The 23,248-nt window shown below is 36.6% G+C and overlaps 1 protein-coding gene across 4 annotated transcripts in view; it reads left to right on the top strand.

Annotated features, from left to right (window-relative positions):
- The window catches only part of TEX15 (testis expressed 15, meiosis and synapsis associated), a 103,318-nt gene that overhangs the window by 61,013 nt on the left and 19,057 nt on the right, over nucleotides 1-23,248 (top strand). For all 4 annotated transcript variants that reach the window (XM_086703382.1, XM_086703381.1, XM_086703380.1 and 1 more), the window contains exons 5-7: nucleotides 6,871-7,108; nucleotides 13,848-13,994; nucleotides 15,325-15,487. In XM_086703382.1, coding sequence (XP_086559508.1) covers nucleotides 6,871-7,108; nucleotides 13,848-13,994; nucleotides 15,325-15,487 — 548 coding nt within the window. The remainder of the gene's footprint in view (nucleotides 1-6,870; nucleotides 7,109-13,847; nucleotides 13,995-15,324; nucleotides 15,488-23,248) is intronic.

Below are 23,248 nucleotides of genomic sequence, written 5' to 3'. Positions count from 1 at the left end.
GGCCTGAGTCTGTCATGCACACACACTCAGTTGCAGGTGCCTATGTTGTAACAGGGGTCAGCTGCTAACACATGCAGTGGCACATGGTGGAAGTCAGGACAGGCAGCACAGGCCAGCCACCAGCATGTGTACTGGCAGCTGGATCTGGCTGTGTTCACTACCATGTTGGTTGGATCTTGCCCTGGACACATAGCAATGTGGAGGTCAGTGATGGAGATTGGGCCAGAGGGTATGCACGTGCATAGTTGGGAGTGGCTACAGGCCAGCGACAGAAGACAGGCCTTAATCTGGCCCCACATGCAGCCGTAGGAGCCTTCACTATGGATGTGGTCTGATGTGGCTGCAGGATCTCTGCATGGTGTGCACACAGCATTTTAGGCTGGTGACAGCTGTTTACCCAGCAGCATATAAGTACACAACTGGAGGGGGCTTGCCCTGAGCACCTGCATGTTGGTGAATGTCAGCTGCAGGAGTCTGCATGGGTGTGTTACACTCTCGGAGCCAGAGGGTCTTTGGCTGGCTGCTGGCAGAAAGTGGGTAGAGAGACTTGGGCAGCTGGTATCAGCAAATATAAATAGGTGGGTCTGAAACTAGTGAAATTTGCAGGGGTATGCCACAGCTTTGTGGCCGTTGGTTTCTTCAGTAGTGAAAGCTGCTAGTGTTTGCTGAATAGGTCAGTAGGAAGGTGGTTGCTCCTGTTGTATGGCTGCTACAGGTAGCCTCTGCTTTTCTTCCTTGTTCCCAGCAGTCTCTATATGTCTCAGCTTTGCCATTCTCTGGTTGGGTAAAACCAAAGCAGATCCTTGATCCTTCGTGAAGTGCCCCAGAGGGGTAGGGAAGCTGGTTACTCACCTCACTCTCACTTTTCTGGTGAGGGGAACTCTTTTTTACCTGGGAAATACCCTTTTGGGACCGAGCAATGCCAGCTTGATTTGTGCGCTGATACAGGCAAACTGAAGCTGTTCGTCCTTCCCTTTTTGTGCAATTACTCTCAGTTTTTTTTGTGCCACCATGTTGCTGCAGTTTCTTAAGTGAACGCCAAAGCTCTGCCAGAGCTGTTTTTGTTTGTAGGTAGCTATGTAATTGTTGATCTTTTCTTAGGGGCCAGAGGGTGGGGTCTGCTACTCCACTGTCTTTGTGACATCACTACCCTTGAATCAAAGATGTACTTCTGTAAACTTAGTTAAATCCCCATTTTTCTTAGCTTGACTATGCTTCATTTCATGTATTCTGCTTTTTGCCAGCTAGACATTGATCACCTGTCAGCAATCTGATGGATTTGAAAACATTTAAATTCTTTTTCCAGCCCTCCAAAACCAGTTACTTCATTTTATTTAAGTATTTCCTAAAGCACATACTTAACTGAATACTCTCATTCTCTCCTCCACATACCCTAGTAGCTAAGTAAATAGCATTCTTTTATTTCCACTTAAACTTTGAGATAATGATATACTTAAAGTATTTCATTTACTCAAAAAATTCACTACCTATTATATACACGGTATCTTGGAATCTATTCTGTATAATGTAATTAACTGTGACTTGGGCATTCTGTCTGAGGCACTTATACCTTGTACTCTGTAGTAGTTAATTTCAGTAGATAAACATCATGGTAGCACACCATCAGTTCTAAGTTCATGGTCTTCCAAAAGATATCCAGATCATATCTTGTTTCTACCACTCATTTGTTGTGCTGTGTTAACTTATACATCTCTATCCATGTGAATTTTCTTAGCTAATAAGTCTTTTACGTTTATTTAATTAATGTATAGTCAAATAGTGGCTAAAAAAATAATGATCAACCCACACCCAAGAGTATATCTGCAGATTTAACATTTGACTACTGTGTTGTTTTTGAACTTTGCACTTCAGAGCTTTAAGTATGTGTAGGATACAGGGGCTGACAGATTGTGACACTTCTCCCTCATCAGCATTGTGGCATAAAAACAGAACAAAATATTTCTGGAAAATTATTCTTAACTGTTAGGTATTTTTTATATTTAAGATAATATAAATATCATGTTGGCATAGAATCTGCCTGCTTCTTGGTAATGATGCAGGCAGGCTGGGTCCTCGACCCTGGAGAGGGGTCCTGCAGGACCATCCAAGAGGATGCTTGGCTTTGGGCAGGATGGAAATCAAATGTCAGCCAGGAAGTGAAAAAAAGAGTTTATTGAATAGCATTAAGTAACAGGCAGAATACAGCAGATGGAGAATGAGTCTCATCCCTTGGGGTTAGCATTTATACTGGAAAGGGGTAGAAGGTATATTTTCTTACAGGAGTCCAGGGTAGGATTTAATCAAAGGCAAGTGACAGGTGAATAATAGGTGTTATTTTCTGATCATCGAAGGTAAGGATTTTTTTTCATGTGTTTATTTATTCTGAGAGAGAGACAGAGCACAAGCAGGGGAGGGGCAGAGAGGGAGAGAGAGAATCCCTAGCAGACTCCACACTGCCAGCACAGAGCCCAGTGTGGGGCTTGAACTCACCAATTGTCATGACCTGAGCCAAAACCAAGAGTCAGACACTTCACCAACTGAGTCACCCAAGCACCCCAAAGGTAAGGATTTTGATGCCAAAATTTGGCGAAGGTTTGTTTGAAGCTAATGTCCTGGAACGTGTTTAGGATCTGAGTCTCAGATGTAATCAGATGTTTGGGGGCCTAGGACAAAACTCCTAGAATGATTAACCTTCTTGTTTCCCACTTAGGGTGGGAACATAGCTTCTTTGGTTTAGTGAGATGCAAAAATATAGAACATGAGTAAATGGGGCCTCACAGAAAAACAGCAGAGACAGATCCTTTCTAAAAATGGGGTCTCATGGGGCGCCTGGGTGGCTCAGTCAGTTGAGTGTCTGACTTCGGCTCGGGTCTTGATCTCACAGTTTGTGAGTTCGAGCCCCACATCGGGCTCTGTGCTGACAGCTCCGAGCCTGGAGCCTGCTTCGGATTCTGTGTCTCCCTCTCCCTCTGCCCCTCCCCCACTCATGCTCTGTCTCTCTCTCTCTGTCAAAAATAAACAAACATTTAAAAAAATGGGGTCTCTTCAGCTTCTCTCTCTCAGTAATAAGTCACATTGTATGTATTAGATCTTTATATTCTTATTTGATTACATGTTACTACAAACAGAAAAGACTATTCAAATTTATTTAACCTGTGGTATTTGAAATGGAAGTCTTGAGACTCAGAGCTTCTGTCATTTAATAAATTGACATAGCTCCTAGTGTCTGATAACTCTGAAGAGCCAGCCTTTTAAAAAACTTCTAAAGACACTGGAAAAATAAATAATCCAATTTAAAAATGGGCAGAACACATGAACAGACACTTCTCTAAAGAGGACATATAGCTGGCCAACAGACAGATGAAAAGATGCTCAACATCACTCATCATCCAGGAAATGCAAATCAAAACTACAATTGAGATATCACCACACACCTATCAGAATGGCTAATATCAACAACACAAGAAACAGGTGTTGGCAAGGATGTGGAGAAAGGGGAACCCTCTTGCACTGTTGGTGGGAATGTAAATTGATGCAGCCACTCTGAAAAAAATGGTATGGAGGTTCCTCAGAAAGTTACAAATAGACCTACCCTACAATCCAGCAATTGCACTACTAGGTATTTACCCAAAGAATAGGAAAACATTAATTCAGATGGGTATATGCAGCCTTTGCTTATTGCTTACAACAACCAAACTATGGAAGCAGCCCAAGTATCCATTGAAAGATGAGTGGATAAACAAGATACTGTGTATATACAATGGAATATTACTCAGCCAAAAGAGTGCAGTCTTGTCATTTGCAGCAACATGGATGGATCTAGAGAGTATAAAGCTAAGCAAATTAAGTCAAGTCAGAGTACCATAGAATTTCATTCATAATGTGGAATTTAAGAAATAAAACAAAGAAATAAAAAAAAAGACAAACCAAAAAACAGACTCTGAACTATGGAGAACAAAAACCAGAGGGGAGGTGGTGGGGGAATGGGTGAAATAGGTGAAGGAAATTAAGAGAACACTCATCTGAGGTGCCTGGGTGGCTTGGTCCAGTTAAATGTCCGACTCTTGATTTCGACTCAGGTCATGATCTTATCTGCATCAGGCTGCACACTGAGTGTGGAGCCTGCTTGAGATTCGCTCCCCTACCCCTCTCTCTGACCCTCCCCCACATGCACGCATGTGTGCACATATACTCTCTCAAAATAAATAAATAAACATTTTTTAAATGACTACACTTATCTTGATGAACACTGAGTAATACATGAAATTTATGAATTGCTATATTGTACAGCTGAAACTAATACAGCACTATATATTAACTACAGTGGAATTAAATTATTTTTTTAAAACTTCCATAGACTAATTTTCTATTGCTCACCTTTATCTAAATCATATGTAATCCTAAATGTTTTTCAAATGTAATTTTGAAAACATGTATTGAAAACAAGAAAGTATTTACCAGTATTATAGCTAATACAAGTGGGGCCTCAGTGGCTCAGTCAGTTGAACATCTGACTCTTGATTTCAGCTCAGGTCATGATCCCAAGGTCATGGGATTAAGCCCCATGTCAAACGTGGAGCCTGCTTATGATTCTCTCTCTCCCCCTCTCTCTCTAAAATAAAAAACAACAATAACAAAATAACAAATACAAAACTTGGGAATATTTTCTACTTTATAAAGGTTTTTAGAGTCCTGGGTCAAATCTTTACTAGGTTATATTTTTACATTTTAGTCAGACCTTTAAGAGGATATAATGTTAAGCTGATACTATGACTAGGTAACACAAAGAATTATTCGACCCAAAATGTCAATGGTGTGTGCCACTTCTGCGAAACCCTGCTCTAGGGTTTACGCGGTATACCTTCATATAACGTTATATTCGTGTGTAGTGTTAAGAACCTTGCAACAATGAACATTTCCTTCCTTCCTCCCATCCTTTGTGCTGTTGTTGTTAGTACGCCCATGTGGGAATTCCTTCTAGGTATGCTCAGAAAGCTTATGACGTTCCAGATTCTAAGAAAAACCAGTTGAGAAATTGGGAAAACAAAAAAGTAATTCTTCTGTGAGAATTAAACCTTATCAACATGGAGATCTTAGTGTTTCATAGAATCCACTGATACCAAGTTGAAAGCAAGAGCAGGAGATGATGATACATGGAGTTGAAAGTTAAGGTTGCCATTTCCAGGACCTGGGACAGAGTGGTCATGATATAATCAGTCAGTCTTGCTTGTAACTGTTGCCATGTGTTTTCTGGTCCTGTGTAATGTAAACAGTTATTCATACAAATAAAATCAACATCAATATGCCAGTGTGCTTGGTATACTTTGTACAGACTCTGTGAGTGCCATTCCAGAGAACTGTTGGGAGCATGTGGTATTCAAGAATAATTTTCTTTTTGTGGTATACACATTACTTTTTAGGTTCTGAGGTTCTCCACTGTGATGATCATTTGGAATCCCACTTCCATTCTATTCTAGTGATCAAACCTCTTTATTATATCACCTGAACTGGCAGTTGTTGCTGCTGCTACATCTGAACAAGCCATATAAAATTCCCTTTCTAATCTGCCAATTGGGAGATACAAGTTTTCTATGTTTAAGTAGTTCTTGTGGCAGAGTACAGTCAAAATTGCAAGAATGTATATACTTCAGGGGCACCTGGGTGGCTCAGTGGGTTAGGCGCCTGACTTTGGCTTGGGTCATGATCTCGTGGTTCATGAGTTTAAGCCCCACGTCGGGCTCTGTGCTGACAGCTCAGAGCCTGGAGCCTGCTTCCGATTCTGTGTCCCCCTCTCTCTCTGCCCCTCCCCAGCTCACACTCTGTCTCTCTCTCTCTCTCAAAAATGAATTTAAAAATTAAAAAATTATTTAAAAAATGTATGTACTTAAGATTACAATCAGTTTTGAGTAGTAGGATTCATAATTTTCTTCTGTGATAGGAGTACACTATAATCAAATCCTAGATTATTTTTTCCAGCTGTTATCTGAATCCCTGAGAAATAGAGAATGTCCCTAATAATTTACCATACATGTGTCTCTATATGTATTTAGGAAATGCATGTTAAAGGATCTGTATAAAAAAAGAAAAATGTGTGTTCTTTCGTCCATAGCACAAACAGGTGAGACTTTGAGCTCTGGAACTTAACAGACAAGAGTTCCCATATATAATTACAACTCTGTCACCTTGCTGCTTTGGCAAGTTTAATTCTCTGAACTTCATATTCCTCATTTTTAAAATGAGTATAACAGGGGCTAGGGAGACTAGGGAAAAAATGGCATAACAACAGCAATTAAAAAATAACAATAGTCAATTGCTCAAGGGTTCAGAAAAAAATTACGAAAATGCATGTAAAAGTTAAGTCTTAACATATTGGGCATATTAGCAGCATTCAAGAAATGTTAGCCCTTATTATCACTGGGCTATACGGAATGTAGTCCGTAATCCTGGATGAGTAGTTATCTACTTCATGAATTCTTTCCTTAGATGATTTTCAGCCTAACTTGTTACAATAGAATAGTGGTGCTTCTTAAATTCTTTTTTTAAATGTTTATTTTTGAGAGACAGACAGAGTGCCAGCAGGGGAGGGGCAGAGAGAGAGGGAGACACAGAATCCAAAGCAGGCTCCAGGCTCCGAGCTGTCAGCACAGAGCCCAACGCAGGGCTCAAACCTATAGACCGTGAGATCATGACCTGAGCCGAACTCGGACACTCAGCCGACTGAGCCACCCAGGCGCCCCAGAATAGTGGTGCTTCTGAATGTCATCAGTGATTCTCTTGCTTTCTAACTGCAGTAAGTCGAAATGTTTATTTTCTCCTTGAAAATTCTGTCAATATTCTCACTTAACTTACACACAGTTTGTTTTGCTTTAGGTCAGAGATGCGTGAGAGTGGAAGACATGGCAGAGAACTTGAAGAACATTTCTGCTTTTTAGCACTTACTCAGAATGATGTGGCTGAAATATATCAAAATGGGATAAGTACCAGAGCATCTACATTCAAGATACTAGGAAATCCTCTTCTTGGAATTTATGTATTTAGACATGTTGACATTGCTTTGAATTATGCTCACAGTAAAAGCATTACTGTAGAAAGTATTATAATTTTTAAGGTAGGTAGCATAAAACAAATACTAAATGTTATATTTAGTTGCTTTAAATTGACCCAAACATATTCTCCTTTCAGTCTGAATTATTAGTGTTCTTAGGTTGCATTATATAAAATAAATCATGCATATATTACTGTCATCATCGTCATTTGAAAATTTTCCCTATTTCTGACTTTAGTTGGATATGCAGCATAAAACCAAACTCCCAAGTAAGCAAATTCAGCCTGTATCATCTTTGTCTTTATTTTTTTCTGTCTTAAATGACGCTTTTCTCTTTCTTCCTCTTGTTTAGACCATAATTAATACCACAGTGCTTTAAGTGTTTTTTTTTCACAAAACATTGGTTACAGAATTCTGACTTAAGCTAAAGTTACTAAACTCCTACTGTTAATTTTTTTTTTGGTTTTTATTTATTTATTTTTGAGAGAGAGACAGCACAGAAGGGGCAGAGAGAGAGGGACAGAGAGAGAATCCTAAGCAGGCTCTACACTGTCAGCACAGAGCCCGATGTGAGGCTCAGACTCACAAACTGAGATCATGACCTGAGCCAAACACTTGACCAGCTGAGCCACCCAGGTGCCCCACTAAACTCCTACTCTTTTAGTTAATAGTATTACACAATGTTAATTTCTTTTTGTTTTATTTTTTAATTGAAGTATAGTTGACACAGTGTTGCATTAATTGCAGATTACAACATAGCAGTGTTTAGTTTTGCCATGTTTATCTAAGGTTTAACATTTGGAAAAACTGGATACACGTATATATAGGACCTCTGAACTAGTTTCAAAACTAGCAACTTTTCTGAAAGTCTAAAATTACTCAAAATTGAAAAAAATAAGTCTTTCCAAATCTTAAGCATCAACAAATTGGTTAAGATAGACTTTTATGGTTAAATTTAGCTTTGCCAGGACTACTAAAATCAGAGTAGGTAGTCAGGATCCTCAGATTTGTAATATAGGATGTGTGTAAAGCATAAAACCAATGCTTCCTTTGGAATAATTCCTTATGTGCTTAGGCCTCGAATATTATCAAGTTAATAAAGCATAATTTATTTTTATATTAAAACAATACATCCTGATTTTAGAAAATCTGGTGCATACTAAGAAGCTTCACAGAACTCATTAGTAACCAGTTAATTTTTTTGTACACCTATACCTAGTCTTCTGTTTATGTGTGCAAATATGCATGTATAATTGTAATTAAAATGTATTCTTTACATACTATATCACTTTTTTCACTGATTACAAGGTAAACATTTTTAATTGTATTAAATAAGTATTTTTCTCTAATAACCTTTTGAGTACCTACCCAGTATTCTACTATATAGCCCTACCATTATTTGCACAACAAATTTTAAAATTTGGGGATATAAGTTACTTGTTTTTTGTGTGTGTGTGTGTTTTACATACTACTTTGATCATCCTTGTAGGTATATTTTTATGCCTATGATTATTTGCTGTGAATTAATTGGTTAATTCCTACCTAGGAGTAAGATTAGGAGCTGTAAAAGCTTTTGATATGTAATGCCCAGTTATCCTGAGAAAGGTTGTACTGATTGACATTTCTATCCACAGTGTGTCAGAACATCTGTTATATATAGTATACTTTTTTAAAAAAATCTTTGCCAGTCTTATATGTAATAGTTTCTCATTGATGATTCAGTTATTTTTGCAGTCACTGCTGAGTTTAAACATTCTGCATATATTCATTAATAATATTTAGTGAGTTGGCTATATCCTTTGCCGTTTCGGTGTTTTCTTTTTTTTCTAGTTGATTTGTAGACATTATCAATTCATTAAAGCATATTGTGTGAGCTAGGCTTTTCTCTGGACAATATTTTATCACTTAATGTTTTCTTTTTTAAAAAATAAACTTTTCCAATTTGTAATAAATCTAAATGTACAGAAAAGTTAACAAAGAAAATACAGAAAGTTCCTGTATACAGTTCACTCAGCATCCCCCTATTGTTAGCATTTCACATCACTATGACACATTTGTCAAAACTAAGAAACTAATACTGTATTTGTCAATTATATTTCAGTAAAAAAGTAAAAGTTAAAAGTAATAAAATAAAAAGACTAACAGAGACTAACATTGGTACAGTACCGTTAACTAGGCTACAGACTACCTTTTGCCAGTTTTTCTATTGTTTTTCTTCTCTTCTAGTACCCAAATGCAGGATACCACATTACATTTAGTTTTTTAAATTATGAATGAATGTATTATTATATTTAAAAATAACAATATTAGAATTGCTGAATTTAAATGTTTATTTATTTTGAGAGAGAGAGAGAGCAGAAGTGGGGCAGAGAAAGAGATTGGCAAGTAGGCTTCACGCTAAGTACAGAGCCCAACACAGGGCTCATTCCCATGACTATGAGATGATGACCTGAGCCAAAATCAAGAGTTGGACACTTAACTGACTGGGCCACCCAGGCACCCCTTGAATTCCAGACTTCAAATAAAATGTGTACTTTTTGTCATATGAATTATATGTTCATCCACCTTTTATCAGTTAATTGTATTCGTTTTTTTAATTTTATACTTGTTTTGTTTTCCAAACATGACCACATAAATGTTTCTTTGTATATCCTACTCAATGCCAATATCTTCCCTGATCCAAATTAATATATTAATATATTGTGTATATGCTACATCTTAGTCTTATATTGTGTATGTTTTATACATAAAGGAATTGATTCACATAATTTCTGGGGCTGGCAAGTATGAAATCCATAAGGCAAGATTTCTATGCTGAAGTCGTGATGAAAAATTTCTTCTCTGAGACACTTCCCTTTTTACTCTTAAGGCCTTTAGCCAATTAAATGAGGCTCACCCACATTATCCAGGGTAATGTACTTAAAGTGAACTGATTTTTCATCTGGGATTTTTTTTTATCATCTCAACAAAATACCTTCATAGCAGCATCTAGACTAATGTTCAATCAAACATCCAGACACTATACCCTAGCCAAATTGATCTATAAAATTTACTATGACATATGCTATCTATAAATTATTATTAAAATATATTACCCAGGGCACCTGGGTGGCTCAGTCAGTGGAGCATCCAACTCTTGATTTCAGCTCAGGTCATGATCCCAGGGTCATGGGATCAAGCCCCATGTTGGGCTCCATGCTGAGCGTGGAGACTGCTTGGGATTTCTCTCTCTCTCTCTCTCTCTCTCTCTCCCCCTCCCTCCCCCCCTCTCCCCCCGCCATTGCTCTCCCCCACTTGTGTGCTCTCTTTATATAAAATTAATTAATTAATTAAGAATCCTTAAGATTTGTTGGTAAACAGTGATATTTTTTTAATTTTTTTAATATTAATTCCAGTATAGTTAACATACAGTGTTATATTAGTTTAAGCTGTACAATATAGTCATTCATAAGTTTCATATATTATTCAGTTCTCATCAAGGTAAGTGTACTCTTAATCCATTTCATCTATTTCACCAACCCCCCCCCCCCCACCTCCCCTCTTGTAACCATCTATTCTCTATAGTTCAGAGTCTGGGGTGGGTTTGTTTGTTTTTTTAATTTTTTTTTTATGTTTATTTGTTTTTGAGAGAGAGACAGAGCATGAGTGGGAGAGGGGCAGAGAGAGAGGGAGACACAGAATCTAAAGCAAGCTCTAGGCTCTGAGCTGTGGGCTCAAACCCACAGACCAGGAGATTAGGACCTGAGCCGAAGTCAGACACTTAACTGACTGAGTCGCTCAGGCACCCCGAGAGTCTGTTTTTTGGTTTGCCTTCCTCTCTCTTTTTTTTAACTAGACTCCACACCCAATATGGGGCTTGAACTCATGACCCTGGGGTCAAGAGTTGCATGTTCTACCAACTGAGCCAGCCAAATGCCCGTCTCTTTTTTCCCTTTGTTCATTTGTTTTGTTTCTTAAATTCCACATGTGAGTGAAGTTCTTTGGTATCTTTCTTTGACTGGCTTATTTCATTTAGCATTATACTGTCTAGATTCATCCATGTTGTTGCAAATGGCAAGATTTCATGCTTTTTAATGGCTGATACTATTCCATTGTATATGTATATATACCACATCTTCTTTATCCATTCATCTTTCAATGGACACTTGGGCTGCTTCATAGTTTGGCTGTTATAAATAATACTGTTATAAAATAAGGGTGCATATATCCCTTTGAATTACTGTTTTCATATTTTTTGGGTAAATGCCCAGTAGTGTGATGGCTGTATCATAGGGTAGGTCTATTTTTAATTTTTTGAGGAACCTCTATACTGTTTTACAGAATGGCTTCATCAGTTTGTATTCCCACCAACAGTGCACGAGGATTCCTTTTGCTCCACATCTGCACCAGCACTTGGTTGTTTCTTGAGGTTTTTATTTTAACCATTCTGACAGTTGTGAGGTAATATCTCCTTGTGGTTTTGATTTGTATTGCCCTGGTTATGAGTGATGTTGAGCATCTTTTCATCTGTCTGTTAGCCACCTGTATGTCTTCTTTGGAGAAAAGTCTGTTCATGTCTTCTGCCCATTTTTTAAAAGTTTTTATTTAAATTCCATTTAGTTAGCATACAATGTAATGTTAGTTTCAGGTGTACCATTTAGTGATTCAACAACTTCCATGCAACAGCCAGTGCTCACCACATGAGCACTCCTTAATGCTCATGCTCCTTAATCCCCACCACCTATTTAACCCATCCTCCCACCCACCTCCACTCTAGTAACCATCAGTTTGTTCCCTATAGGTAGGAGTCTGGGGGCACCTGGCTGGCTCAGTCAATTTAAGTGTCTGACTCTTGGTTTTGGCTCAGGTCATGATCTCATAGTTCATGGAATTGAGCCCCACACTGGGCTCCAAGCCGACAGCACAGAGCCTGCTTGGGATTGTCTCTCTCCCTCTCTCTCTCTGCTCCTCCCCTGTTCACTCTCTCTGTCTCTCTCTCTCTCAAAATAAATAAATAAATAAAACTAAACTTTTTTTTTAAAAAGAGTCTGTTTCTTGTCTTTCCTCCCCCCCCCCCACCATGGTCATTTTTGTTTTCTTAAATTCTACATATGAGTGAAATCATATACTATTTGTCCTTCTTTGACTTATTTCTCTTAGTATAATACTCTCTAGCTCTATCCATATCATTGCAAATAGCAAGATATCATTCTTTTTTATGGCTGAGTAATATTCCTCTGTGTGTGTGTGTGTGTGTGTGTGTGTGTGTGTGTGTGTGTGTGTGTGTGTACACCTCTTATTCATTCATTCATTAGTCGATGCACATTTGAGCTCTTTCCATAATTTGGCTATTGTAGATAATGCCTCTATACATCAGGGTGCATATATCCCTTTGAATCAGTCTTTTTTTAATTCTTTGGGTAAATACCTAATAATGAAATTGCTGGATTATAGGGTAGTTCTGTTTTTAACTTTCTGAGGAACCTCCATACTGCTTTCAAGAGTGGCTGTACCCATTTGCATTCCTACCAACAGTTTAAGAGGGTTCTCCTTTTACTGCATCCTTGCCAACACCTGTTGTTGTTTGCGTTTTTGATTTTAGCCATTCTGACGTGTGAGTTAATATCTTGTAGTTTTGATTTTCATTTCACTGATGATGAGTGATGATGAGCATCTTTTGATGTGTCTGTTGGCCATGTGTATGTCTTCTTTGGAATGTCTATTCACATCTTCTGCCCATTTTTTAACTGGATTGTTTGTTTTTTGGGGGTTGAGTTTTAGAAGTTCTTTATATATTTTGGATACTAATCCTTTATTGGGTATGTTACATGCAAATATTTTCCCCCACTCAGTAGGTTGTCTTTTAGTATACTCATTTGTTTTTGATGTACAAATGTTTTGTAATATTTTACAGTTTTATGTTTTAGGTTTATGGATTCATGGCACATATGCTTAGAAAACAATTCTCACTTTGAGATTAGATAAATACTGACTTTCTACAGTGTTTGCATTATTTAAATATTTAACCGGTTTGGCATTTATTTTGGTGTATATATTAAGGTAATTTAATTCTTTCAATTGTTTTATACTTACTTATTATATGTTTTAGTTTCAGTTATTTCAAATGGTACTTTTAACATTATACTGTATTTTTATAGATGCTTGGACTTACCTGGGGCTTTTTATTTTGTTCTTTTTCCCCACTGCCTTTTTTTGTGGTAATACCATCCTTTAAGAAAAATACTTAATACTGAGTCACGTGGGTGGCTCAGTGGGTTAAGCGTCCAACTTTGACTCAGGTCATGATCGCACATTTCGTGGGTTCGAGCCCCATATCAGCAGAGAGCCCGCTTTGGATCCTCTGTCTCCCTCTCTCTCTGTGCCTCCCCGGCTCATGCTTTCTCTCTCACTCTGTCAAAAATAGGTAAATATTAAAAAAAAAATTTAAATATATTTAATACCTTTGAAGTGCAAGTCGCCTGCCCTGTTCCATAATTCTGTTATCTCTGACCCAAAACTTTCTTCTAATAACATTTTTTTGAAATTTTCTGGGCTGTTGTTTGTTATTATTCCAAATAAGTTTTTAGACTAAAATTCATTTCTACAAATAGGTTTTCTAAAATTTTACTTACAGGTATTATAGTCCTAAGTTTAATTTAGAAGGGGAATTGATACGAATACAGTAAGTCATCTTATTCATCTGGGATATGGATTATCCATTTGTATTTCTTCCCTTAAAAAAGACAGCTTTAATTTATGTTCTGTATGGGAGTTTAAAATGTTCTAATATATTTTTATGACCTGCTTTTTGCCTTTTTTTTAGGTTCTCTTTGGAAAAGTGAAGAAAATTCGGCCTTCATTGGATAAAAACAAAGTTTCTTTGGATCCTTCTCCTAACTTTGATTGTCACATGTCAAGAAGTATACCTTCTCTGAAAGATGCCATTGAGTTACAAGCCTACAATTCAGCAGTATGTTAACTTTTGGGTTCATGTGACTACTTGAAAGTGACATGCTTCACACTATATGATACACAACTTAAAACAGCTTCTTGAAATATTAAATGAAAATCCCTTATTTTATTCAATATAGTAAGACAAATAAATAATGAAAGCTCTTTAATATTTGTGATTTGGGAATATAGTAAAGAAGTTTCCAAATTTGCATTTAACCTTGTTCAAAATACAGTGGCTGCTTTCTTTTATTTAGTTGTTCCGTAGATTAATTCCTAACTTGCAAAACATGCCAACTTTTTTATAACAAGCTATTTTGAAATCACAACTGGAGAAAAGGCTTATATGTTCATCGTTACATGTGAAACAATAATTTTCTATCATAAGTTGCTAAGATACTTAGTAGACCTTTCCTCTTCTGTAGAATATTAAATTATATGTGGTAAACATTGCATATCATCATCTGTATGACTAAATGAAGGTAAATTTTCTAGAAGTATGTATATGCTCCCACATGTAAAATGTATCAAGCAATTATTATTTTCCTAATTAACGGGTATGTTACATGCAAATAAAACTTAGGGGTTAACAGCATATGCAAAACATTGAACTTTTTTTAATTTTTTTTTTCTTTTTGAGAGAGTGAATATGAGCAGGGGAGGTGGCAGAGAGAAGGGGACAGAAGATCTGATGGGGATTCCACACTGACAGCAGAGAGCCAGATGCAGGGCTCGAACTCACAAACGTGAGATCATGACCTGAGCTGAAGTTGAATGCTTAACCGACTGAGCCACCCAGGCACCCCTAAAACGTTGAACTTTTAATGGAAAAAAATCTTTTTTAAAAAACAAATAGTTTCTCGGGCACCTGGGTGGTTCAGTTGGGTAAACGTCAGACTTCAGCTCAGGTCATGATCTCACCATTTATGGGTTCAAGCTCCTCATTGGGCTCTGTGCTGACAGTTCATAGCCTGAAGCCTGCTTCAGATTCTGTGTCTCCCTCTCTCCCCTCACACTCTGCCCCTCACCCGCTCATGCTCTGTTTCTGTCTGTCTCAAAAATAAATAAAACATTTTAAAATTTTCTTTAAAAAAGAAGAAAAAATAAAAACAGACAGTTTATGCTGCTGCCCACACTAATAACATACCAAAGAAAATATGTGTGGTTGGGAGAAAAAATTTATACCTTCAAAAAAACTAGAGTTAAAGAATGTGGGGAGAAGTGGGTATATGGAAGCAGGTGAATAAATAACAAACATGAAGTTAGTTACATAGCTTTTTAAAATATGAGCTTATTCAATTCTGCTAACACTAATTAGTTTAAAATGTTTTTTTTCCTTTGTTTTTCAGGTATACTTCTATGAATACAATGTTCTTTCAAAGCCAGTAGATAAACCTAGGCATTGTCTTCCATATGCAACAGTAACTGTAAAATTCATTGGCCAAAAAGTAGATAGTGGACACCTTATTACATCTTTGAGGTTCCTTTCAACAGGATTTCCTAAGAGGGCTGGTAAGATACAGACATTATTATGCTTCCGTAGCATGTGTGCTGGTAGTAGAACTTCTGAATATTATTTTCTAATACGTTATCAATCTGTAAGCAAAATAGTTATGCTTTAACTTTTTAATTTTATGTATCTGGAATTATACTACAGATGTTTTTGTGACTCCTTTTGCTCAGTATTATCTTTGTGTGATTCTTCTTTTTTTTTTTTTTTTTGAAGTTTATTTATTTTTAGAGAGAGTGACTAGATAGAGCACAAGCAGGGGAGGGACAGAGAGTGAGACACAGAATCTGATGCAGCCTCCACACTCTGAGCTGGTCAGCACAGGGCCCACTGTAGGGCTCTAACCCATGAACCATGAGATCATGACCTGAGTCAAAGCCAGATGCTTAACCGACTGAGCCACCCAGGCATCCCATTTGTATGATTCTTCTATGCTGATATGTATACCTGAGTTTCTTCATGTATATGTATTCACACACACACATTATTCTGTTTTTTGACTACACACTATTCCTCTGGGGATGTTTGGATACTTGCCAGTTTTCTTCATATTCCAGACATTGCTGTTTTAAACATTTATGTAAGTGTCTCAGTGCATATGGGCAAGAGTTTTGGTATAGAGTAATATAATGTCTACATCAGAAATGTACAACTTAATCCAAAGATAATATCAACTAGTTTTCAAAAGTGGTTGCATCAGGTTACATAATTACTCTATATCTTTGCCAACACATACACTTTTTAAAAAAATGTCTGTTTCTGCCAGCTCAGTGAGTGTGATATGTTATCATCATCGTTTCAAAAAGAAACTATACTCTTGAAAAGCCATCATATCCCTTTCCCCTCAGGCCTGCCCCTAAGCAGTCGCTAATCTGCCTTCTGTCTCTTAGTACGACTGACCCGTGAACAACACAGAGGTTAGAGGTGCCAACGCCCACGCAGTCGCAATCTATGTTTAACTTGTAACTCCCTGAAAACTTCACTAGTAATAGCCTAGTGTTCACTGGAAGCCTTACCCAGAACATAAACATTGATTAATGTGTACATTGTATGTTATATATTCTATATACTGTATTCTTAGAGTAATATCTAACTTTTTCTTAATTTTTATTGGCATTTCTAGGCTATGTGGTTCATCTGTGAGATTTTTTAAATTGTGGCAAATCTCCAAAAAATTTTCCAATATATTACATGAAAAAAATTCCATTTATGAGTGAACCCATGTAGTTCAAACCCATATTGTTCAAGGGTCAACTGTATTTGCCAATTCTGGGCATTTCATATAAGGGAATTCATAAATACGTGAAGCAAAGTGGCCTTTCATGAGTAGTGACTTTCATTTAACTGTTCTTAAGGTTCTTGCATGTATTAATACTTCATTCCTTTTTATGGCATAATATTACATTAAATAGAAACTATATCAGTTGAGGACATTTGGGTTGTTTCCATCTTTTAGCAATTATGAATAATCTTGCTATGAATGTTCTTGGACAAATTTTGGTACAGACCTGTGTTCTCATTTCTCTTGGGGTATATAGTTGGGAGTGGAATTGCTGGGTCATATGGTAACACTGTTATCACTTGAAGAATTGCCAAACTGTTGTCCGAAGTGGCTGCACCAGTGACATTTACACCAGTAGTGTACGAGTGCTAGGATTTTCCACTTCCTATGTTATTATCTTACTTTTTGTTTATAGCTACCCTGGTGGAGGAAGTAAATGTTTTCAGGGTATAAGTTTTATGCTTCTTTTGTTAAGTTTATTTCAAGTATTGTATTTTTCGATACCTTTGTAAGTAGAGTTTGCTCAATTTCACTTTTTATGTTCCTCTTTGAAGTATATAGCAATGGTGTTATTTTTGTGTATTGATCTTGTAAATGATCTTGCTGATCTCATTATTAGTTCTAATAGTTTTTCAGTGATTTCTTTAGGATTTTCTATATAAAAGATCAAGTCATTTACAAATAGAGTTAGTTTTACTTCTTCCTTCCCAGTCTGGGTGTCTTTATTTCTTTTTGTTGCCTAATAGCCCTGGCTAGGACCTCCAGTTGAATGTTTAATAGAAATGGTAGGAGTGGACATTCTTACCTTATTTGTAAACTTAGGGGAACGTATTCATCCCTCACCAGTAAGTATGATGTTAGCTATGGAGTTTTTTGATGTCTTTTATCATGAGGAAATTCCTTTCTATTCTTAGTTTGTTGAATGTTTTTATCATGAAAGGGTAGTAATTTTGTCAGATCCTTTTGCTGCATCTATCAAGATGATCACATGATTTTTAGTCTTCACTGTGTTACTGTGCTGTGTCACACTAATTGATTTTCAGATATTAAGTAAACTTTGCATTTTTGAGGTAAATTCCATTTGGTCATGGTATGTGATTCCTATTATATGTTGGTGGAATCAGTTTACTAAATTTTTGAAGATTTTCATGTCTATATTTATAAGATACATTAATCTGTAGCATTCTTGTGATGTTTTGGTATCAGAGTAATACTGGTCTCATAGAATAAGTTCGAAAGGGTTTCCTTTTCTTCCATTTTTTGGAAAGAGTTTGTGAAGAATTGACATTAATACGTCTTTATACATTTGATAGACTTGACTATTAAAGCCATTCAGGCTTTTTGGGGGGGGGTAGTTTTTTATCACTAAGTCAGTTTCTTCACTTACTGTCATTCAGATTTTCTGTTTCTTCTTGCATCAGTTTTAGTGGTTTGTGTCTTTGTAGGAATTTGTCCATTTCATCTAACTTACCTAATTTATTAGCATCCTGTCATTCCTAGTATTTCTTTATAGTCCTTTTTATTTTTGTAAAGCCAGTAGTAGTATCCTCTCTTTAACTTATTGTTCTACTAATTTCAGTCTTCCTTCTTTATTTTCTTGGTCAGCTTGGCTAAAGTTTTGTCAGTTTTGTTATCTTTTTCAAAGAACCAACTTTTTTGGTTTCATTATTATTTTTTCTATATTTCTGTTCTCTCTTTTATTATTTCCCTCCTTTTTGCTTTAGGTTTAGTTTACTCTTCTCTTTCTTGTGTCTTAAGGTGGAAGGTTAGGGTATTGATCTTACTTCTTTGATAATGTACATATTTACAGCTATAAATATCCCTGGTTTTTTTTTTTTTTTTTTCTTTTTGAGACATAGAGAGACAGAGCATGAACAGGGGAGGGGCAGAGAGAGAGGGAGACACAGAATCTGAAGCAGGCTCCAGGCTCTGAGCTGTCAGCACAGAGCCCTATGTGAGGCTCAAACTCACAAGCCCTGAACCGAAGTTGGAGGCTTAACCAGCTGAGCCATCCAGGTGCCCCTCAAAGTACTGTTTTAACTGCATCCCATAAGTTTTGGTATGTTGTGTCTTCATTCTCATTCATCTCAAAGTATTTTTCTAATTTCCCTTTTATTTCTTATTTAATCCATTGGTTTTTTAGAAAGTGTTTTATTTCACTTATGTGTACATGTGAATTTCCCCCAAATTTTTTCTGCTACTGATTTCTAATTTTATTCCATTGTAATTGGATAATATAATTTGTATTATCTTTATCCTTTTAAATTTATTGACCCTCTCATGTGGTCTGTCCTGAAGAATGTTCCATGTATACCTGAGAAGAGGGGAAGTTTTGCTTTTGTTGGGTAGAGTGTTCTGTAAATGTCTGTTAGACCTAGCTGATTTGAAGTTTGCTCAATTTTCTGTTTTCTTGATGAGCTTCTGCCTAGTCATTCTATCCACATTATCCCTCAGCCAGATGGCTTAAAATGGAGGCAATAAAATAAGGATCTTTCCTTACTTTCTACTCTCACCCATCCATAATCTTATAGCTAATTACTTTAATCAAAGAATGATGGATAGTAACTAGACTTACTGTGATGATCAGTTTGCAGTGTATTCAATATTGAATCACTATGTTGCACATCAGAAACTAATTAATATAATACTGTACATCAATTATACCTCAATTGAAAAAAAGGAAAAAAAGCAATAAACAATGATGCCTTTCAGGATGATAAAGTTTGAGGAACACCTGTATTATGCCCAAAGTCAAGGCCACATGTGTTGGCTATCAGTGTACTCCTCTCCCTCCAGAGTAGTCTAGATCTTTGCTATCCAGTACAATAGCCTTTAGTCACATGTGGCTATTTAAACCTAAATTAGTTAAAATTAATAAAAATTTTAATTCCTCATTCACACCACCCCTTGTTCATGTACTTGCCCACATTTCAAGTGCTCAGTAACTACATGTGGCTATTGGCTACTGTACTGGATAGCATAAAGAACATTTCCATCATCACAGAATACATGGTGCTAATAACTATTTGGTAGTTTGTTTTGTGATTGTAATTTCATTTTCTTACAGTTTCTTATATTATGAAGATGTTGGGTTTTTTGTTCTCCTTTTTTCATGTGTTGTTTGGTGAGACTGCTAAAAACGGGAATATAAAGGGCCTTCATCCAGTTTAAGTGAATAATGTAACCTAGTGATTAAGGTTCTGCTGCTTATAAATTGTGATCTTGGGCAAATAATTCTTTACTTCCTTATTAATAAAATGGGAATGTTATGAAGATTAAATTAGTTAATGTGTATAAGGCATCAGAAAAACCATACCTGGCATTCCCATTAAGTACTTTATTAATATTATGTATATGTTAATATGCATTTACCATACATTTATGAAATTCAGGTTATTAAACTGATTTAAGTTTCTTTTCCCATGTTGCTTTGTATTAATTTGTCTTAATCTTTTTTTTTAAGTCTATTTATTTTGAGAGAGAGAGAGACTGTGTGTGAGCAGGGGAAGGGCAGAGAGAGAGGAGAGGGAAAATCCCAAGCAGGGTCCACACTGTTAGTTCACTCATGGTGTAGAGCCCAGCACAGGGCTTGAACCAAAAAATCCGTGAGATCATGACATGCGCCGAAATGAGGAGTCAGACACTTAACTGACTGAGTCACCTAGACACCCCTGTCTTAATCTTTGTAACAGCTCCATAACATTATTTTTCTAGTGTATTTGTATAGTACATACATACAGTACTTTTATAATTCTTGATATGCAGTATTTATTTAACCAGTCCCATTTTTTCAAGTTTACTTATTTTGAGAGAGAGTACAAGCAGGGGAGGGGCAGAGAGGGGGGGAGAGGATCGAAAGCAGGCTCCATGCAGTCAGCGCAGAGCCCGATGCGGGGCTCAAACCCATGGGATCATGACCTGAGCCGAAATCAAGAGTCAGAGGCTTAACTGACTGTACCCTGCAGGCACCCCTACCCAGTCTCATTTTTAAAATTTTTTTTATTTGAGGGATGCCTGGGGGGCTCAGTCAGTTAAGCATCTTACTGTTGATTTCAGCTGAGGTCATGATCTCACCATTGTGAGCTTGAGTCCCATGTCAGGCTCTATACCGGGCATGGAGCCTACTTAAGATTCTCTCTCTCTTGCTCTCCCTCTGTCACTCCCCTGCTTCTGCTCTCTCAAATATTTTAATTTGCCTATAGGTGACACACAATGTTACATTAGTTTCAGGTGTACAACATAGTGATCCAGCTCTTCTCTATAGCATTCTATGCTCTCCACAAGTGTAGCTACCATCTGTCACCATGTAACGCTGTTACAATATCATCGACTGTATTCTGCCTGCTGTGCCTTTTACTCCCTTGACATATTCATTCTATAACTGGAAGCTTGTGTGTCTCTTTATGTGCCAGTAACATACTATTTTGATTACTGTAGCTTTGTAGTAGATCTTGAAATCTTAACCAGTCTCATATTGATAGGTTTCTGGCTTCCAGCTGTCTTGGATTATGGTACTAAAAATCCTTGTGTATATATTATTTATGCAAGTATATCAGAATAATGAATGCATAAAAATGGATTTACTGGAGGGGCACCTGGGTGACTGTCAGTTGAGCATCTGACTTCAGCTCAGGTTATCATCTTGTGGTTCACAAGTTCAAGCCCCACACGAGGCTCACTGCTGTCATCCTGTCAGCACAAAGCCTGCTTTAGATCCTCTGTTCCCCTCTCTCTTTGCCCCTCCCCTGCTTGTGCTCTCTCAAAAAATAAATAAAACATTTTTAAAAATAGATTTACTGGATATTATGTATTACATTTTGCTGAAAACTGTAGATTTACTTCCCAGGAAATTAGTACCGGTTCATACTCCCATGAACAGTATAAGAGTGTTTATTACATCTGCAGAATATTAATTATTCTTTGTAGTCTTTGCCAGTCTAAGCAGTTTTTAAATATGGCTCTGTTTATTTAGTGGAGTTGGACATCTTTTTGTGTTTGTTGACAATTTTTATTTGTGATTTTCCTGTTCTTACACTTGCTCACATTTCTATTGCAGTATCTGTTTATTAATCTTTTAAATGTGTCTGTATACTCTTTATGCACGCTAATATATGTGTAATGATGTACAAAGCTTGCTCATTCAGAAAATACTTCGTACCAGTTTGTCCAAGTTTTGTTTATCATGAGTTTTGACCTACTAAGGTATTTAATTTACATGTAATTGACATCATTTCTTAATTTCTAGTTTTCTGATCTCCAGACATTCTTAAAAAGTACTTTTCTACCTCAGGATTATAAAACCATCTCTCTGTCTTTTCTTCTAATACTTTCATGGTTTTATTTTTTTTTTTTCAATGAATTTTATTTTGGAGTGAGTATAGGGATCCACCTTTTCTTCTGTCCACTGCAGCTCCTCCTCTTAAGAAATATATCTGTGTTATGGTCAGATTTCTACTATAGCTTATTATAATTAAAAAGTATAGTTACAGGTGCACCTTGGTGGCTCAGTTGATTAAGCATCCGACTTTGGCTCAGGTTATGATCTCACAGTTCATGAATTCCAGCCCTGCATCAGACTCTTTTGCAATGTTGACGCAAAGACTGCTTTGGATTCTTCCTCTTTGCCTCTCTCTACGTGTCCCCCACTTGCACTCTCTCTCTCAAAATAAATAAATAAACTTTAAAATGTATATAATTACAAGTTATAGAATTTAGAAATCTTCAACAAAGCTATCTTTCGATATATAGTGAAAAAGAATCTCATGGTACTTCCCAGTAATATGATTATAGTTTCGTATATGTCATAAATCTCACAATTTCTCATCATCAATTTGTTTTAATAAAGTTATTTTTATGGTGTTATCTATGAATTCTTTATGAATGGCTTACTTGGTAAATATGCATTCTTATAAGTTCCTTTGTTATTATATGTAGTTATTTGTGAAATTTTAGGAATAAATTTCTATAAATTATAAGAGAAAATTTGCTTTCATTGTCAAGATTTTTGTTTGTATATATTATTTGCAGGAATACTTATTTTAGTGAAACAGGGGTAGTGCTTTGCTTTTGCTCCTGGGAAGGATTTTTTGGGTCCTTTTTGATCTGTTTCCCCACCTCATTCCCGTTTCCTTCCTGTTTTCTTTCTCAAGGTAACAGTAGATAAAAGGGGGAGACAATTTTGCATATTAATATGTAGATTCTATTATTAAGTATCTGAATATACAAAATTAATATAAGAAATACCTAGTCTTTGAGCAACATGTTTTTATTCCTTTTTAATTGTTCTATTCTTTGTATTTGTCACAATTCAAAAAAATTTATGGTAAATACTTTCTTAGTAAGGCCTCTAGGACACAGTTTCCTGGTACATCACTTATATTTTATTGGTTTGTCTTTCATCCTCTTCTCACCTTGCTTTTTCTGAGACAAATACTTTAATCATCATTAGGCTATTTATCGAACTTTCATTTAAAACCACTTA

Source organism: Puma concolor, chromosome B1 (genome assembly GCF_028749965.1).
Source record: "Puma concolor isolate L17-30 chromosome B1, mPumCon1.1.hap2, whole genome shotgun sequence".
Classification (NCBI taxonomy): Eukaryota; Metazoa; Chordata; class Mammalia; order Carnivora; family Felidae; genus Puma; species Puma concolor.
The sequence above is the reverse complement of the archived record's forward strand: the minus strand, read 5'-3'. Positions and strand labels throughout refer to the sequence as shown.